The 14,971-nt window shown below is 44.3% G+C and overlaps 1 protein-coding gene across 4 annotated transcripts in view; it reads left to right on the top strand.

Moving 5' to 3' along the window:
• Positions 1 to 14,971, top strand: part of NPL (N-acetylneuraminate pyruvate lyase) — a 39,145-nt gene that overhangs the window by 8,681 nt on the left and 15,493 nt on the right. For all 4 annotated transcript variants that reach the window (XM_030302424.1, XM_030302428.1, XM_030302425.1 and 1 more), the window contains exons 3-5: positions 6,303 to 6,376; positions 8,081 to 8,168; positions 12,169 to 12,226. In XM_030302424.1, the coding sequence (XP_030158284.1) occupies positions 6,303 to 6,376; positions 8,081 to 8,168; positions 12,169 to 12,226 (220 nt within the window). The remainder of the gene's footprint in view (positions 1 to 6,302; positions 6,377 to 8,080; positions 8,169 to 12,168; positions 12,227 to 14,971) is intronic.

The following is a 14,971-nucleotide window of genomic DNA, read 5'->3' as shown; positions in this document are numbered from 1 at the left end:
AAGACGTTTGTTTTCCTTAGTTGTTTCGAGAAGTCACTCCTTCCCTTGGGCCAGTACAATGTTTAGAACAGAAAGTCCATTTCAGATTGGCCAAAATGTCAAGAAAAAGACTATTTCCTCCCCAGAATGCCTTTGGCTTCATCACAGGAATCCTCACATCACCCTCTGGTAAAAACAGACCTGTTACCCCAGTCCGAAAGGGCCTGGACCGCTGGAGTTGGAATTGTGTAGAGTATTGTTTTCTTAACTGTGTTGAGAGACTACATGACCCAAATTCTCAGAACAGAATGTTTTCTGGCAAGGCAGGGCAATTATGGTCCCTGAATACTTCCCTGCTGAAGGAGTTTTGAAGTAGCCAAGTAGTTATTTTGCCAAAAGCACACATAACTTTCATCTGGTTTTGAATACTGAGAGTTATATGTAAAAGGCCAAAAAAAAAAGAATATCAGATATTCTGACAGGCATGCTCGTGACCTGCCCCTTTGATTCTGTATTCTCAAATAAAGGGAACCTTTCACTTAGTGTCATACACCAGGAGAGGAAATGAACATCAATAGAGATTTTTCTCTGAAAAGCCACTTCAAATGAATTCTGTTATCCTTCTCCCCTAAGAGAAGAGATACAGTCTACATACGGTTTCAAACTGCACCCACTCAGGGCCGTGACTGGTGGCAAAAATAATTAGATAAACATTCTGTCCTCTTACGTAGTCTACAGGTGCACTAAATGTCCAAGGGTAGAGGATTAGCTAAATTAATCTGTTCATTCATACAATGAAATGCTGCATAGCCAGTCTAGTAACAGAATATCTAAAGATGTGGGGAAATAATTCGATTTGGCATGCTAAGTGAAAATATAACACCATATTTGGTACTATATATAGTACCATTTTGGTACATATTTATAGTACCAATAAATATGACCATATTTATTTAAGAAAATGCTTTATTATGTATTTGCAAATAGAAAAGTATCAAACTAATAAGAGTGATAACATCCAAAGAGATCCTGCATAGGTTCTTCTCCCCTTTTTTATGGTGTGTACTTTCAAATATAAATGACAGAGCTTCTACAGTATGAAGAAAGTTAAGCACTTTTATGAAAAGAAACTCATGGGCCCAAGGCAAAGAATCTGAACCCCTGGGAATTGAAATTAAGGTATTAAATTGGAGTTAAATCGGGGAGTGACTTCAACAAGCCTGGTGTTTGGTTCTGGATCATACAACCCTGAGGTGGCCAGCAGTGAGATGTGTTCTTGGGGCTCATGAAGGAAGACACACGCAATGGAAAGCCAGCCTTTGGAAGTGAACTGGCTTGTGCCACTTCTCACTTCCTTGAGCAACAGGCCCAAATGGCCGAAATGGCCATCCAGTGGGGATAAGAATCATCCAGTCTTACTGTTTCCATTACTGTTGGTGACTTCCTCCTAGCTGAGACGGTGCCTGCATCTATTTACATAAACCCACACTTCACACAGAGAGAGAGTAGGGTGGGAAACCAGAGAAGGGAGTAAAGTTCCCAGAGAGGATTATCATCCTGTTCCCACCTTAGCCCTGCTGTTGGGATGCTTTTGTGACAAATATGGTAACAGCTCTGGGTAATTTCACTGGGTTCACTTGTGATTGGAGCCACTGAGCCAAGGGCTGCAGAGATCTGAAATCCCTGAGTTGGTCTGGGGGGCGCTTCTGTGCCTCCAAAGGGGACAGCCTCTGCTCTTCCCAGCCATTAATGCTGTTCAGAAATGCAGGCCTGGAGGCGCCTGGGTGGCTCAGTCGGTTAAGCGTCCAACTTCAGCTTAGGTCATGATCTCACAGTTCATGAGTTCGAGCCCCACGTTGGGCTCTGTGCTGACAGCTCAGAGCCTGGACCCCACTTTGGGTTCTGGGTCTCCCTGTCTCTCTGTCTCTCCCCCACTTGCACTCTGTCTCACTGTCTGTCTTTCAAAAATAAAGAATTTTAAAAAATGCAGGCCTGGCCTTATTAGATCTTCTGCCTTCTCAAAGTCATTTTTTTTTAGTGTTTATTTTTTGAGAGAGAGAGAATCGGAAGCAGGCTCTAGGCTCTGAGTTGTCAGCACAGAGCCCCATGTGGGGCTCAAACTCACAAGCCTCATGAAATTATGACCTGAGCCAAAGTTGGTCACTTAACTGACTGAGCCACCCAGGCCCCCCTCAAAGTCATTTTTTTAAACAAGAAAATAAATGTTTAATGTTGTGAAGGTCAAAACATTTAGGAGCCATCTCTTTTCCACCTCTCTCTCTAAGAGGATTTTAGGAGCATTTTATGAAAAGCAACAAACTGCTTTCTTTCTTTCATTTTTTTAAGTTTATTTTGAGAGAGAGAGAAAAAGAGCACACGTGCAAACGGGAGGGGCATAGAGAGGCAGAGAATCCCAAGCACCTCTGTGCAGTCATCTTGGAGCCCAATGTGGGGTTTGAACTCAGGAACCATGAGATCATGGCCTAAGCTGAAACCAAGAGCCGGATCCTTAACCAACTGAGCCACTCAGGCGCCCCAACAAGCCGCTTTCTTGAGGGGCTAGAAAATGTATCACCCATAGCATCCCTAACCCTAGTATAATTGTAGCTCCCATCCAGCAAGGCCTAAAGGAGTAGTAAGAAGGGGGTCAGTGTAGATGGAAGCACTACCCACTGAAGCCCTAAAATAGTATGGAGTCCACTGAAAGAGGAGAGGAATCATGGGCTTCACGTATTGGCCTACATTTGTCAAAGGGTGCAGCCAACTCCCTGGAAAGAGAAGGGCCAAGGGAGGGAGGAGTGCAAGATTTCATCCTGTTTATTCCAGATCCACCTCCTCCTCGAAGTCTCTGTTCCCAGCCTCCCTGATTAGAATAATTAGTCCCTCTTCTAAACCCCTGTATACTTAAAAAAACTTTTTTAAATGTTTTATTTATTTTTGAGAGAGACAGAGTGAGAGCAGGGAAGGAGCAGAGAGAGAAGGAGACACAGAATCCGAAGCAGGCTCCAGGCTCTGAGCTGGAGAGCTCCAGGCTCTGTCAGCACAGAGCCCAACGCCGGGCTCGAACCCACAAGCCGTGAGATCATGACCTGAGCCACCCAGGCGCCCCATCCCGTATACTTTTTGATTCTGTCATAGCCTTTATCATGTTTTCTCAATGGTCTAGTTATTTATATACTAGTTTCTCCTTTATTCAGTTAACGTTATAGGTTTAAATGTATCCTGCGGGTGTGGAGATAAGCTGCTTTTAAGACAGCGATCACGGGTGTTCCACCATCATTGAGTCTCTGCACTATGCCAGGCACAGACTAGGGATTGTGAGGTATAAAAGGCACAGGCCTGCCTTCTGGAAGTCCTTGCTCTAGCCTGCAGGGTGAGCATAAACAATTTACAAAATGATTCTTGGGGTGTTTGGGTGGCTCAGTCAGTTCAGCATCAGACTTCACCTTAGGCCATGATCTCTCTGTTGGTGAGTTTGAGGCCTGCATTGGGCTCTGTGCTGATAGCTCAGAGCCTGCAGCCTGCTTCAGACTCTGTGTCTCCTGGTTTCTCTGCCCCTCCCCAGTTTGCACTCTTGTCTGTCTCTCTCTCTGTCTCTCTTAAAAGTAAATAAACATGTAAGTAGGGATGTGAACTTCGCTGAGGGTGTGAGGTGTTTCTGGGTTTTGTCATGAGGAGTAGTAACAGCAATAATGATTGAGCATTTCATTGGAGCCAGGTAGGGTGCTGAGCACGTGTACTAGACTGGCCATTAGAGGCCCACTTGGCAGTGTGGGTCCCTGCTGAGTTTAGAGTCCATTCTGGGGACACACACACACACACACACCCTAACAGACTAAATCAGTTTCTCTCCTTATGTATTTCTGAAAAAGGAAACAAGCTCTTCAGCCTCCCTTTCCAAATGAAGAAGCATTAGACTAAACCAAAAGAATGCACATCAAAGTACAGTACCTACCAGCCCCTGACAATCCGGAGCTCTGCGGGCTCCTCCTTGGTGACAAAGCCAGGCCTGCTCTAAGTGGTCTTCAGTATGTGGCCAGGATGGGATTGGGGAGCTGTCAAGACCTCAGTGAAAGTGTACAGGAGCCACTGTGTTTGAGTCTGTGATTCCAACATGGACGGTTGCCCACCAGATTTCTTTCCAGCTTCCAGTCTGATTTGGAAGTTCCCTAGGTCTGCCAGAGCTATTTGCTGGTTGCTTGCATTGGTAGATGAGCACTACTGGTCAAAATCAGGGTTAGCCATGCACAGACAAAGCCGCTACTGATTTTCCTGCATCTCAGAGCTTATCCCAAGTGGCAGAGGGCTGATGGAAGCAGCCAGAAGCAGGTTCCAAGTGGCAGGAACATAGATATTCCCAGTTGAACAGGTCAAGCTGACCTAAATGAGGGTATTGAGATGGATTGTCTAGGCAGATAACTCACCCATTCTCCCTTTAGGTGAGAACAACCTAAATTTGTTCTTGTGCTGTATTGAGGGAGCCCCCCTGCTCAGCAAGACTGAGAGGCCAGGATTTGGTATTTGAGCAAGGGGGGCAGGGGCAGCAATGTTCTGAGGCTGTGCTCGTGAGCTATTATGCCATTATGCCATTATGGAGGGAGTCTGCTCCCCTCAGGGGGCCTTAGAACTGCTTTAAAGCACACTTTCCCAGTTGACTGGCTCTGATTAGTTGTCATTTGCATGTTGTGGATAGTGACTGCCTGTGCATTCTTTGCTGTTATCTCTAGTGTTTCTATTATCTTTGATAAATATCCTTTGATGTCTTTGTTTTCTTTATGCATCAGATTTTTTTGTTTTGTTTTCATGTGGTAAGGAATACAATAAGCAAAGATGAAAAGGATGTTAACGAGGTTAAAATTAAACTGAGATTTTCTGGTCCCCATTGACAAAAATGTAAATGGAAGCCAACTAGCACTTTTTGTTCTTGGCTGTGTAACCATGGGTTCTGTGGCATTTAACACCTGCTAGCCATAGCACAGTTTTCCTTTGAATTTTCACTCTCTAGCCCCCATCATCTTCACCTGCACTTTGATTGAGAACAAGTCACTTTATATGATGTGTGTAAATCTGTTTGTAGATTTTAAAATCAGTATGATTTTTTTTTTTTTAATTTTTTTTTCAACGTTTTTTATTTATTTTTTGGGACAGAGAGAGACAGAGCATGAACGGGGGAGGGGCAGAGAGAGAGGGAGACACAGAATCGGAAACAGGCTCCAGGCTCTGAGCCATCAGCCCAGAGCCCGACGCGGGGCTCGAACTCACGGACCGCGAGATCGTGACCTGGCTGAAGTCGGACGCTTAACCGACTGCGCCACCCAGGCGCCCCAAAATCAGTATGATTTTTAAGGAAAAGAGCCCTTATTACCTTAAGCATCAGATCCTTACAGGGTCATTGCTCTTCAGACTGCCCAGTGCATGCATGCAGATCACAAGAGAATCTTATTCCCATGCGGATTTTGACTGGGGAGGACTGTGTGAGGACTGGGACTCTGCATTTCTTACAGACCCCAGATGCCTGTGCTACTCTTCCACAGACCGTGCTTTGAGAGGCAGTGACAGCCAAGTTCCTCTCCGATGTTAATCCTGTTCGATGTAAAACTAGCAAATACAATTGAAGCTTAATTTGCTGTCACAAATATTAAGTGCTAAAATTTTTAAATATTAAGATCGAATTTTCCTATCTTATAAGCCTAAAAGATGATTGCCTCTCACCAAATGGAATGTTAAATTCTCATTTCACCATGGCTTCGACCATTGTTCTTCCCCAAAAGGGCAAAAGCTTACTAAGTAATTACTTTTTAAATATTACTTGTGGGGATATTTAAATGTAAAGCCTTTGCTGATAAATAAGTGATGTGTTGCTCACGTAAGTGAAGCATATGTGAACAACTAGAGAAATCACTCAAAAAACAAGGAAAAACTCAGGCATTATTTAGAGCAGGTTAAAAGTTTTACACACCGGCCGGGTGGACTTTTAATAACTATTAACAAAAGGGAGCAGTTTATAGATTTGAGGGTTGGTTGAATAATATTCTAAAAAAGTCTTGGGGCGCCTGGGTGGCGCAGTCGGTTAAGCGTCCGACTTCAGCCAGGTCACGATCTCGCGGTCCGGGAGTTCGAGCCCCGCGTCGGGCTCTGGGCTGATGGCTCAGAGCCTGGAGCCTGTTTCCGATTCTGTGTCTCCCTCTCTCTCTGCCCCTCCCCCGTTCATGCTCTGTCTCTCCCTGTCTCAAAAATAAATAAAACGTTGAAAAAAATAAATAAATAAAAAAGTCTTAATATGCATTTCTTCTTCTTTTTTTTTTTTTTCCTGTGTCCTTTAGAGAAATCAACTTTTCAGTCATTGGTCAGTACGTGGACTATCTTGTGGAAGAACAGGGAGTGAAGAATATTTTTGGTGAGTCATCTTTAGAGATTTCTCTATACATCTCTAGCCAAATCCTTAGAGAGTAGCTCTTACCTGGTTACTAGTAGGAGGTCACAGTGTCTTGTGCCATAGGTTACTGGCTAAGCTAAGTAAAATTTGTGAATCTGTGGACTCATCAGTTTTAGATGTGGAAGGCATCTCAAGAGATTATCTAATTTGGTAGTGTACCTTCAAAACAGATAAGGTATTATTTTTATCCCCACTTAAGGAGGAAAATCTGTGACTCAGATATATTATTCAGGGTGCCTAACGCACTGAACCAAGAAATGGTAGAGTAACAGCAAAATCCAGACTTCTCTGTCTTAAGAATGGGCTTTATTCTGACCTCAACCAGACCTTTCATATGTTAAATGTAGAAAGACTCGACATGCAGCACACAAGGGAATCACAGGTCCAGCAGTTACCCTCATTTATTTCAGAGACGGTGGAAATTAAAAAGTCAGACCCTGAATATTTCAGGCCTGAGAACTATGCTTACCTCTGGTTGAGTTACCCCTTGTGTTGTGTTCTGGGTGCTTGACTCCATAGACTGGACGCTACGTCTTTTTCCTGAGCTACTGCTCTACCAACAGGGGCCCCTTAAAAACTGGAAGCATAAGGTCAGAATCAAAGGAGGTTAAAACTTCTGTGAAAAGGTGTGCAGGCCACACATTAAAACCAGAACCTGATTACAGAACCACTTGGTGTCTGCCCTACAGCTCCAAGCTGTGGTGAGGAAGACAGATTCTTACTCATCGAAAGGCCACAGCTGTCCCCTGGGTATAGGGAAAAAGTAGGAACATCCCTACTAGTAGAGCATGTTTGAAATTTCTTAAGACCCCAAAGGAGTGGGAAAAACACTCTTTCCTACTCTCACTCCCCTTCTCTACCCCACCTGAGTGCTCAGTGTTTGGTGATCCGAAGTGCTGCCATATGCCTTAGGCTCCTGTAATGTATCCTAGTGCTGTTTGCATACTTTCTGTGGTCCATTAAGAGATTATTGTATTAGCAGGGCAAGTTTTGGAAACACACAGATCTGGATTCAAACTTAGATTACTTAGTGATTCAGAGCCTCATTTTTTCATCTGTAAATGAGAAAAATCATTTGTACTTTGCAGGGTTGCTGTGAGAATAAGTGAATATGTAAGAGTGCTTATTCAAGAAATATTAATATCCTTGGTGTTTAATTATGAATTACCATTTAAAAATTGTCCTAGAGTGCTGCCATCATGTTAAACTGTAGACTGAGGTCGTTTTAGATATGCAGTATGCACCACTATCCTCATAAGTAACTCCCATGTGTGATGCCCTTGACATCCCAGCTCTGGATGGTGTTGATCTTCCTGCCAATCAAGCCCAAATAATAGAACTGGGTGGTTTTGCCCAAAATTTGCCTAAAATGAGGACAGTCTCCATTCAAATACTTGCTATCTGTTCCTGATAGCAAGGACAGATTTGTAATTACAAGTCATAAATTAGCCTTCCCGCTGCTCTGGCCAAGGTGAAGATAGAAAAAAGACAGAGTCTTAGATAAAAATGGAAACATGGCATTCCCCCTCCCAGATTCCATCCTCTGATCTTTCCCCATGTCCCTCCCTCGCAAGCAGGGAGTTCTGACCCTGCGTTTCCAGTGTTGCTATTGGAGGAGCAAAGGGAATTGGTTGGCCCCACTGACTGACTCTCTGTTTGGAACAGTGAATGGCACAACGGGAGAAGGCCTGTCCCTGAGCGTCTCAGAGCGACGCCAGGTCGCAGAGGAATGGATGACAAAAGGGCGGAACAAGTGAGTGGTGTCACCAGGATAAAGGGTCTCTTGCAGAGAGCTGTGTGGAGTACTGCTCTTTTCTGATGACACAGTCTCCCACCTTCTGGTCAAAGGTCAGGCTTGAGGCATGGGGATCCGGGCACTTCAGCGAGGCACTGAGGCAGAGGAGCGCCCCTCCTTTCTAGTTGGAAGCAGGCAGACTGCAAGGCCCACCTGTCTCCCAGAGGATCCATCTGGAAGCTGCCCCTTACTGTCTATAAGGGTTACCTGTCCTTGGACTGAGGGGATAAGAGGGAGTGGGGCTGGTGACAGACTGCTGTCCCCTGGCTCTTCTGAACAACTCCTCTCAGGATGGGTGCCTGATGCTTATATCAGCCCTGGCTTCCCTACATCTTCTCTGTGCATGCGACTCAGCATGCTCTCTGTGGTGCTTCCTTTTGTAGTCTTAGGGAACTTTCTACATTTTCTAAACTTCAGTGTAATGATATATTTTTGTTCTAATGCTCCATTCATGCCATGGTAAGCAAATAGGACAGGATCCATTCAGTAAGCACACTCAGTTAACCAAGCTTTATTTGTCATGTGTGATGCACTGTGCTGGCACTGGGGAGATGAAACAGAGTCCCTGCCTTCAGGTTGCTTGTCATGCAATGGAGATGTCCAATCACGAAATTTAACACTGATCCTTGTGATAACCAGCATAAGCAGGGGTCAAAGAAGGCAATGATTGATGTTGCCTTAGGTGGTGGCAAAGATTGGAGGTAAGTCCCAAGTGACCCTGGAGCAGAGGTTGTCAGAGTGAAGCCCATGACCTCCTTGGGGATCCTTAAGTGACTTCAGAACACCTTGAGTACTCTGATGCTACATGCCAAGTCTGAATGCATGTCCGCGTACACATTTCCTGTTGATCCATCAGCTTTCAGCTCATTTCCAGTCAGATTTGGGCCCAAATTCCACCAGGCCCAAACAGATTAAAGACCATGGACACAAAAAAGAGGAAAGTTAAAGATCAATATTAAGAAAAGCACCAGAAATGGGGAGAAAGTGAAGGGGACAAAGACAGAAAGCCCTCAGAAGGGCAGGAGAGAGGTCAGGGGTGAATCCCACCACTTAAGGAAAAATAGTTTCAGAGCACGCCAATGTAGCGCAATAATTAGGAGTGGGGACTGTGCAGCCAGACTGCCTGAGTTTGGGTCCTGGTTCTGTCTCTTACTAGCCTTCTGAACTCAAGTCCTTTAACCGCCCTGTGTTTCACCTATAAAATAGGAATAAAAGTACATGTCTTCTAAGGTGGTGGCGAGGATTGAGACGGTGGCTGGCACACAGTACCGAGTGTTACATAGGAATTCATTGTAATTCTTGGCAGTAGATGATGTGTTATCACATTTGTTATAAATATTGGATGTTGTGAAAGTTAGTAGATGGAGGGCTGAGAAGACTGCTTGGTTTGCAGTGACTGTGACCAATGACCTCAGAGCAGAGCCAGTGGGGTTGTTGAAACAGAAGCAGACCGCAGTGAGCTGTAGAAGGCAGCAGGTGTGCGGAGGTGGGGGCCATGAGTGCAGCCCATTCTCCAAACGTTTTCTGGTGAGGGGAAGGAGAGATGGAGTAGTAGATTAGGGAGGAAGAAGCAAGATTAAAAGAAGGGTAATTAGTTGTAAAGCAGGGTAGTTCTGAGCATGTTTCTCTGCCGAAAAGACACCGTTATGGGAGAAAAGATTAACAAAGAGAAGACAGCTGCTACCTTTGATGGGAAGGTCTGGGGGCACGTGGGGCTTGAAATAAAACCAAAAGTAGATAGAGTAATGTTAGAGGACAGCCATGAAGCTAGGAGGAAAGCATAGATGGGGAGGTAACTAAGTGTAGAGGCACAGAGAAGGAGAAGGGGGCAGTCTGTGTATGAAACGTCTGTATTTCTGGTGCATTGGAAGTGAAGACATCTGCCAGGAACAAGGAGTTGGGCTGGAATATAGAGCTTGAGAGTAGTCCAGATTTGAAGTAGCCATTGCAGGGAATTGGAAGGGAAGTCCGTCGTGATGACCAGAAGGCTTTCTGGAGCCTCATTCTCCTGAATTGGGAAATTACGAGTTGGTATCAAAGCCACAGGGTGGTTTTTTCTAGCAGCAACTAACAGCAGGATAGAAGGGAGGAAGGAATGTGTGACTCGTTTTAACCTAGGCCGGGAGAAGGGGTGTGAAAGGTTTGAGGAGGTCATGCCGACAAGCTACTGGTAAGAGTAGAGCACATCAGTCAGCCTTCCCTTCTCCTTTTCGAGGGCTTTTCCTATAAAAATGCAAACCTGATCACATCACCTCTTTAGTGAGGCCCATTTCACCTGAGACCTAACAAGTCAAGAATCGCTGAGGACTCACTGATCGGGCCTAAACAAGAATGTGGTGTCTTCATCCCCTCAGGATGGTACATGAGTCATTCAGGGGTCCCTCAGAAGAGTCACTGGGATGACTGGACTCACAGCTGAGTTTTATTAACCCTCCCTGAGAACACCCATCTCACTGTGGCCTCCGCCCACGGGGTCACATGGAGCACCTCTGAAGATGAATATTGGGGTCTCAGGGGAAACCTCTCTTATAAGAGGCCAAATTCTGAGGACTTACAAGACAGGGAAAAGCTTTATGCAGTGAATTCATTTCTCATATGGCTGGTTCCTGGCTGTACTCTTTGAAGAACCTCTTTATTTTTATATCCAACCAAAAAATGTCTCAATTTTACACCTATCTCCAGGCACCTATCACCATCAAATACACCATCTAAAATAGCGCTTCATCAAAGGTAGTATTCAAGTATCAATCGCGCTGGTCAGAGTGGCTAAAATGAACAAATCAGGAGACTATAGACGCTGGCGATGATGTGGAGAAACGGGAACCCTCTTGCACTGCTGGTGGGAGTGCAACTGGTGTAGCCTCTCTGGAAAACAGTGTGGAGGTTTCTCAAAAAATTAAAAATAGAACTACCCTATGACCCAGCAATAGCCCTGCTGCTAGGAATCTACCCAAAGGATGCAGGAGTGCTGATGCATAGGGGCACACGTACCCCAATGTTTATAGCAACACTTTCTTTTTTTTTTTTTTAATTTTTTTTTCAACGTTTATTTATTTTTGGGACAGAGAGAGACAGAGCACGAACGGGGGAGGGGCAGAGAGAGAGGGAGACACAGAATCGGAAACAGGCTCCAGGCTCTGAGCCATCAGCCCAGAGCCTGACGCGGGGCTCGAACTCCCGGACCGCGAGATCGTGACCTGGCTGAAGTCGGACGCTTAACCGACTGCGCCACCCAGGCGCCCCTATAGCAACACTTTCAACAATAGCCAAATTATGGAAAGAGCCTAAATGCCCATCACCTGACAAATGGATAAAGAAGATGTGGTTTATATATACAATGGAATACTACTTGGCAATGAGAAAGTATGAAATCTGGCCATTTGCAGCAACGTGAATGGAACTGGAAGGCATTATGCTGAGTGAAATAAGCTGGGGAGAGAAAGATAACCATATATTTTCACTCATACGTGGATCTTGAGAAACTTAACAGAAGACCATGGGGGAGGGGAAGGGGGAAAAAAGTTATAGAGAGTGAGGGAGGCAAACCGCAATAGACTCTTAAGGACTGAGAACAAACTAAGGGTAGATGGGGGTGGGGGAGAGGGGAAAGAGGATGATGGGCAGGGAGGAGGGCACTTGTTGGCATGAGCACTGGGTGTTGTATGGTAACCAATTTGACAATAAATTATATTTTAAAAAAATATCGATTAATCAGTTATTGGTTTCAAAATTCTGCTTGGTTGGACCTTAAATTTTATTTCCTGGACATTCTTTTTTTTTTAATCCTTTATTAGATTAGTTTTAAATAGACCACTATAGAATTTAATGGTTTTGAGATTGAGATTAGTGAGGCATTAGCCGACTTCCAGGATTAGTGAGACAGCACAAAGCAGGATAGTGCAGCCCTTCTGTGTTACTCTAAACTCCTAAGTGATGCAGCATGTTTTCTCCTTTGCAGGCTTGATCAGGTAGTAATTCACGTAGGAGCACTGAGCTTGAAGGAATCACAAGAACTGGTATGTATGGAGGTCCATCTGGGAGAGACCACTCTAGGGTCCTCCTTTTTCTCTTATTACTGGAGTACAGTTGACATGTACAATGTTATGTTAATTTCAGTGAAATTCATATAGTGAGCTGATAATTGTATGCATTAGTCCGTGTTCACCAGGGTAAGTGTGGTCACCAGCTGTCATCATACATGGTTATTACAATATTATTGTCTATATTCCCTATGCTGTGCTTTTCATCTCTGTGACTTTTTTTTTTAATTTTTTTTTTTAACGTTTATTTATTTTTGAGACAGAGAGAGACAGAGCATGAACAGGGGAGGGGCAGAGAGAGAGGGAGACACAGAATCAGAAGCAGGCTCCAGGCTCTGAGCCGTCATCAGCCCAGATGCCCGATGCGGGGCTCGAACTCGCGGACCGCGAGATCGTGACCTGAGTTGAAGTCGGACGCTTAACCGACTGAGCCACCCAGGCGCCCCTGTGACTTGTTTTACAATTGGAAGTTTGTACCCCTTAATCCTCTTCATCTATTTTGCCCGTCCCCCCACTACCCTCTCCTCTGGCAACTACCAGTTTGTCTCTTCATTTACGTATGTATTGTATATTTCTCTTTCTATTTTTTTGTTTATTCATTTCTTTTGTTTTTTAGATTCCACATAAGGGAAGGGACTCCTTTTTTATGCTGAGGTTAAACTCAATACTGTTTTTGCTATATATTGGATGCTGTCATGGGGAGTATGAGATGAGGGACCTCAGAGAGCTCACCATCCAGAAGCAGACACAGAGCCATGATGAGAGTAGCCCGAGGTGATAACTCCTATAGCAGAAGTCAGGGTGGGTATAGATGGAGCTAAGTTTGCGAGTCAGGAGAACTTGAGTGAACCTCAGCTTTCCCTCGGAAGCAAAGAGCAAAGCCATCTGCTGGGCATGAAGGAGATGGTAGATGGGGTTCAGGTGTGAAGAGCAGTTACTGCCTCAGAGAATGGGAGAGAGAACTGAAACACAGGAAGACTGTCCCACCCATGTTCGAATCAGCATTATCTACAATGTAAAGAGGCAGAAGCAGCCCAAATGCCCATCAGTGGATAAATAGATAAAATGTGGTATAGACATACTATTAAAGGACAAAAAGGCAGCTGAGTAATTTAAAAGATCCAGTTGGCTTTGAGTGATTCATGAATCCAGCAGCATCCAATCTAGCAAATAGAAGGGAGCTCTGGGGGGCCTGGGGGGCTCAGTTGGTTAAGCATCTGACTCTTAATTTTGGCTCAGATCATGTCATGGTTCATGAGATCGAGCCCCCCGTCAGGCTCTGTGCTGACACTGTGGAGCCTGTTTGGGATTCTCTCTCTCTCCCTCTCTCTCTCTCTGCCCCTCCCCCACTCTCCCACGTGCATGCATGCTCTCACTCTCTCAAAATAAGTACAGTTTAAAAAAAAAAGAAGGAAGTTCTTTCGAGCCTGGAAAAGGAGAGGTTTTTAAAGACAGGGAGTGAAGAAAAGAAAATTATTAGCAAAGAACACATTGTTTTAAGCAAGGTCATCCTCCTAAGGGGAATGGAAGGGGTCTGGCAATAAATTTCCTCATGCTGACCAGGAAGTTCCATGTTGACAGTTTGAAGGTTACATTCCTGGGAAGATTGAAACTGCAGTCAGGTTACGTATTAAGTCTTGGTTTGCTGATGTGGGGCCTTAACATAAGTGACTCCATCTGGGTCCTGTGATTTTCTTTTTAACAATACAGTGGAATATTATTCAGCCTTAAAAAGGAAAGAAATCTATCCTGTCACATGCTGTAATGTAGGTGAACCTCCTTGAGGACATTATGTTAAATAAGCCAGTCACTAGAAAACAAATACTATATGATTCTTCTTAAATGAGGTATCTAAAGTAGTCAAATTCATAAAAACAAAGTAGAATGGTGGATATCAGGGGCTAGAGGGAGAGAAAAAGAAGAATTGTTTAATGGGTATAGAGTTTCAGATCTGGAAGATGAAAAGTTGTAGAGGGGCGCCTGGGTGGCTTAGTCCTTTGAGCGTCCCACTTCAGCTTAGGTCATGATCTCAAGGTTCATGGGTTTGAGCCCAGCGTCAGGTTCTGTGCTGACAGCTCAGAGCCTGGAGCCTGCTTGGGACTCTGTCTCCCTCTCTCTCTGCCCCTCCCCTGCTCACACTCTGTCTCTCTGTCTCAAAAATAAATAAAATATTTAAAAACATTTTTTTAATTAATAAAATCAAAAGAAAAGTTGTAGAGATATGTTTCATAACTGCTGAACTGTACACTTAAAAATGATTAAAGTGGTAAATTTTATGTGATTTTGTCACAAAAAAAAATTTTTTTTTAAGTAACTTATATGCCCCACATTTGGCAGACTTGAACTCAAAACCCTGAGGTTAGGAGTCAGTCACATGCTCTTCTGACTGAGCCAGCCAGGTACCCCTAATTAGTCAAATTTTTAAAAAGGATTGCCCAGTGGTGCTGAAAACCAACTGAAGCTGCGTCATAAATTTCTCATACCACCATTCAACTAGGTTATGGAAATTTCTTGCTAGGTACAGTCTTCAACCAGAACATAGGTTCAAGAACACAAACAATTGGATTGCTCTGGGTTTGAAGATTAGCAGATTAGATGGAGCAAAGGGTAGGAGTAGAAGGAGTCAAAGTTGCTGGCAGAAAAGTACATGACCTGGTGGTTCCAGGACTTTGTGAATTGGGTAAAAAAAGAAAGCTCAACAATGTTGCAGTGTTTACCAGA

Source organism: Lynx canadensis, chromosome F1 (genome assembly GCF_007474595.2).
Source record: "Lynx canadensis isolate LIC74 chromosome F1, mLynCan4.pri.v2, whole genome shotgun sequence".
NCBI classification, from domain to species: Eukaryota; Metazoa; Chordata; class Mammalia; order Carnivora; family Felidae; genus Lynx; species Lynx canadensis.
The sequence above is the reverse complement of the archived record's forward strand: the minus strand, read 5'-3'. Positions and strand labels throughout refer to the sequence as shown.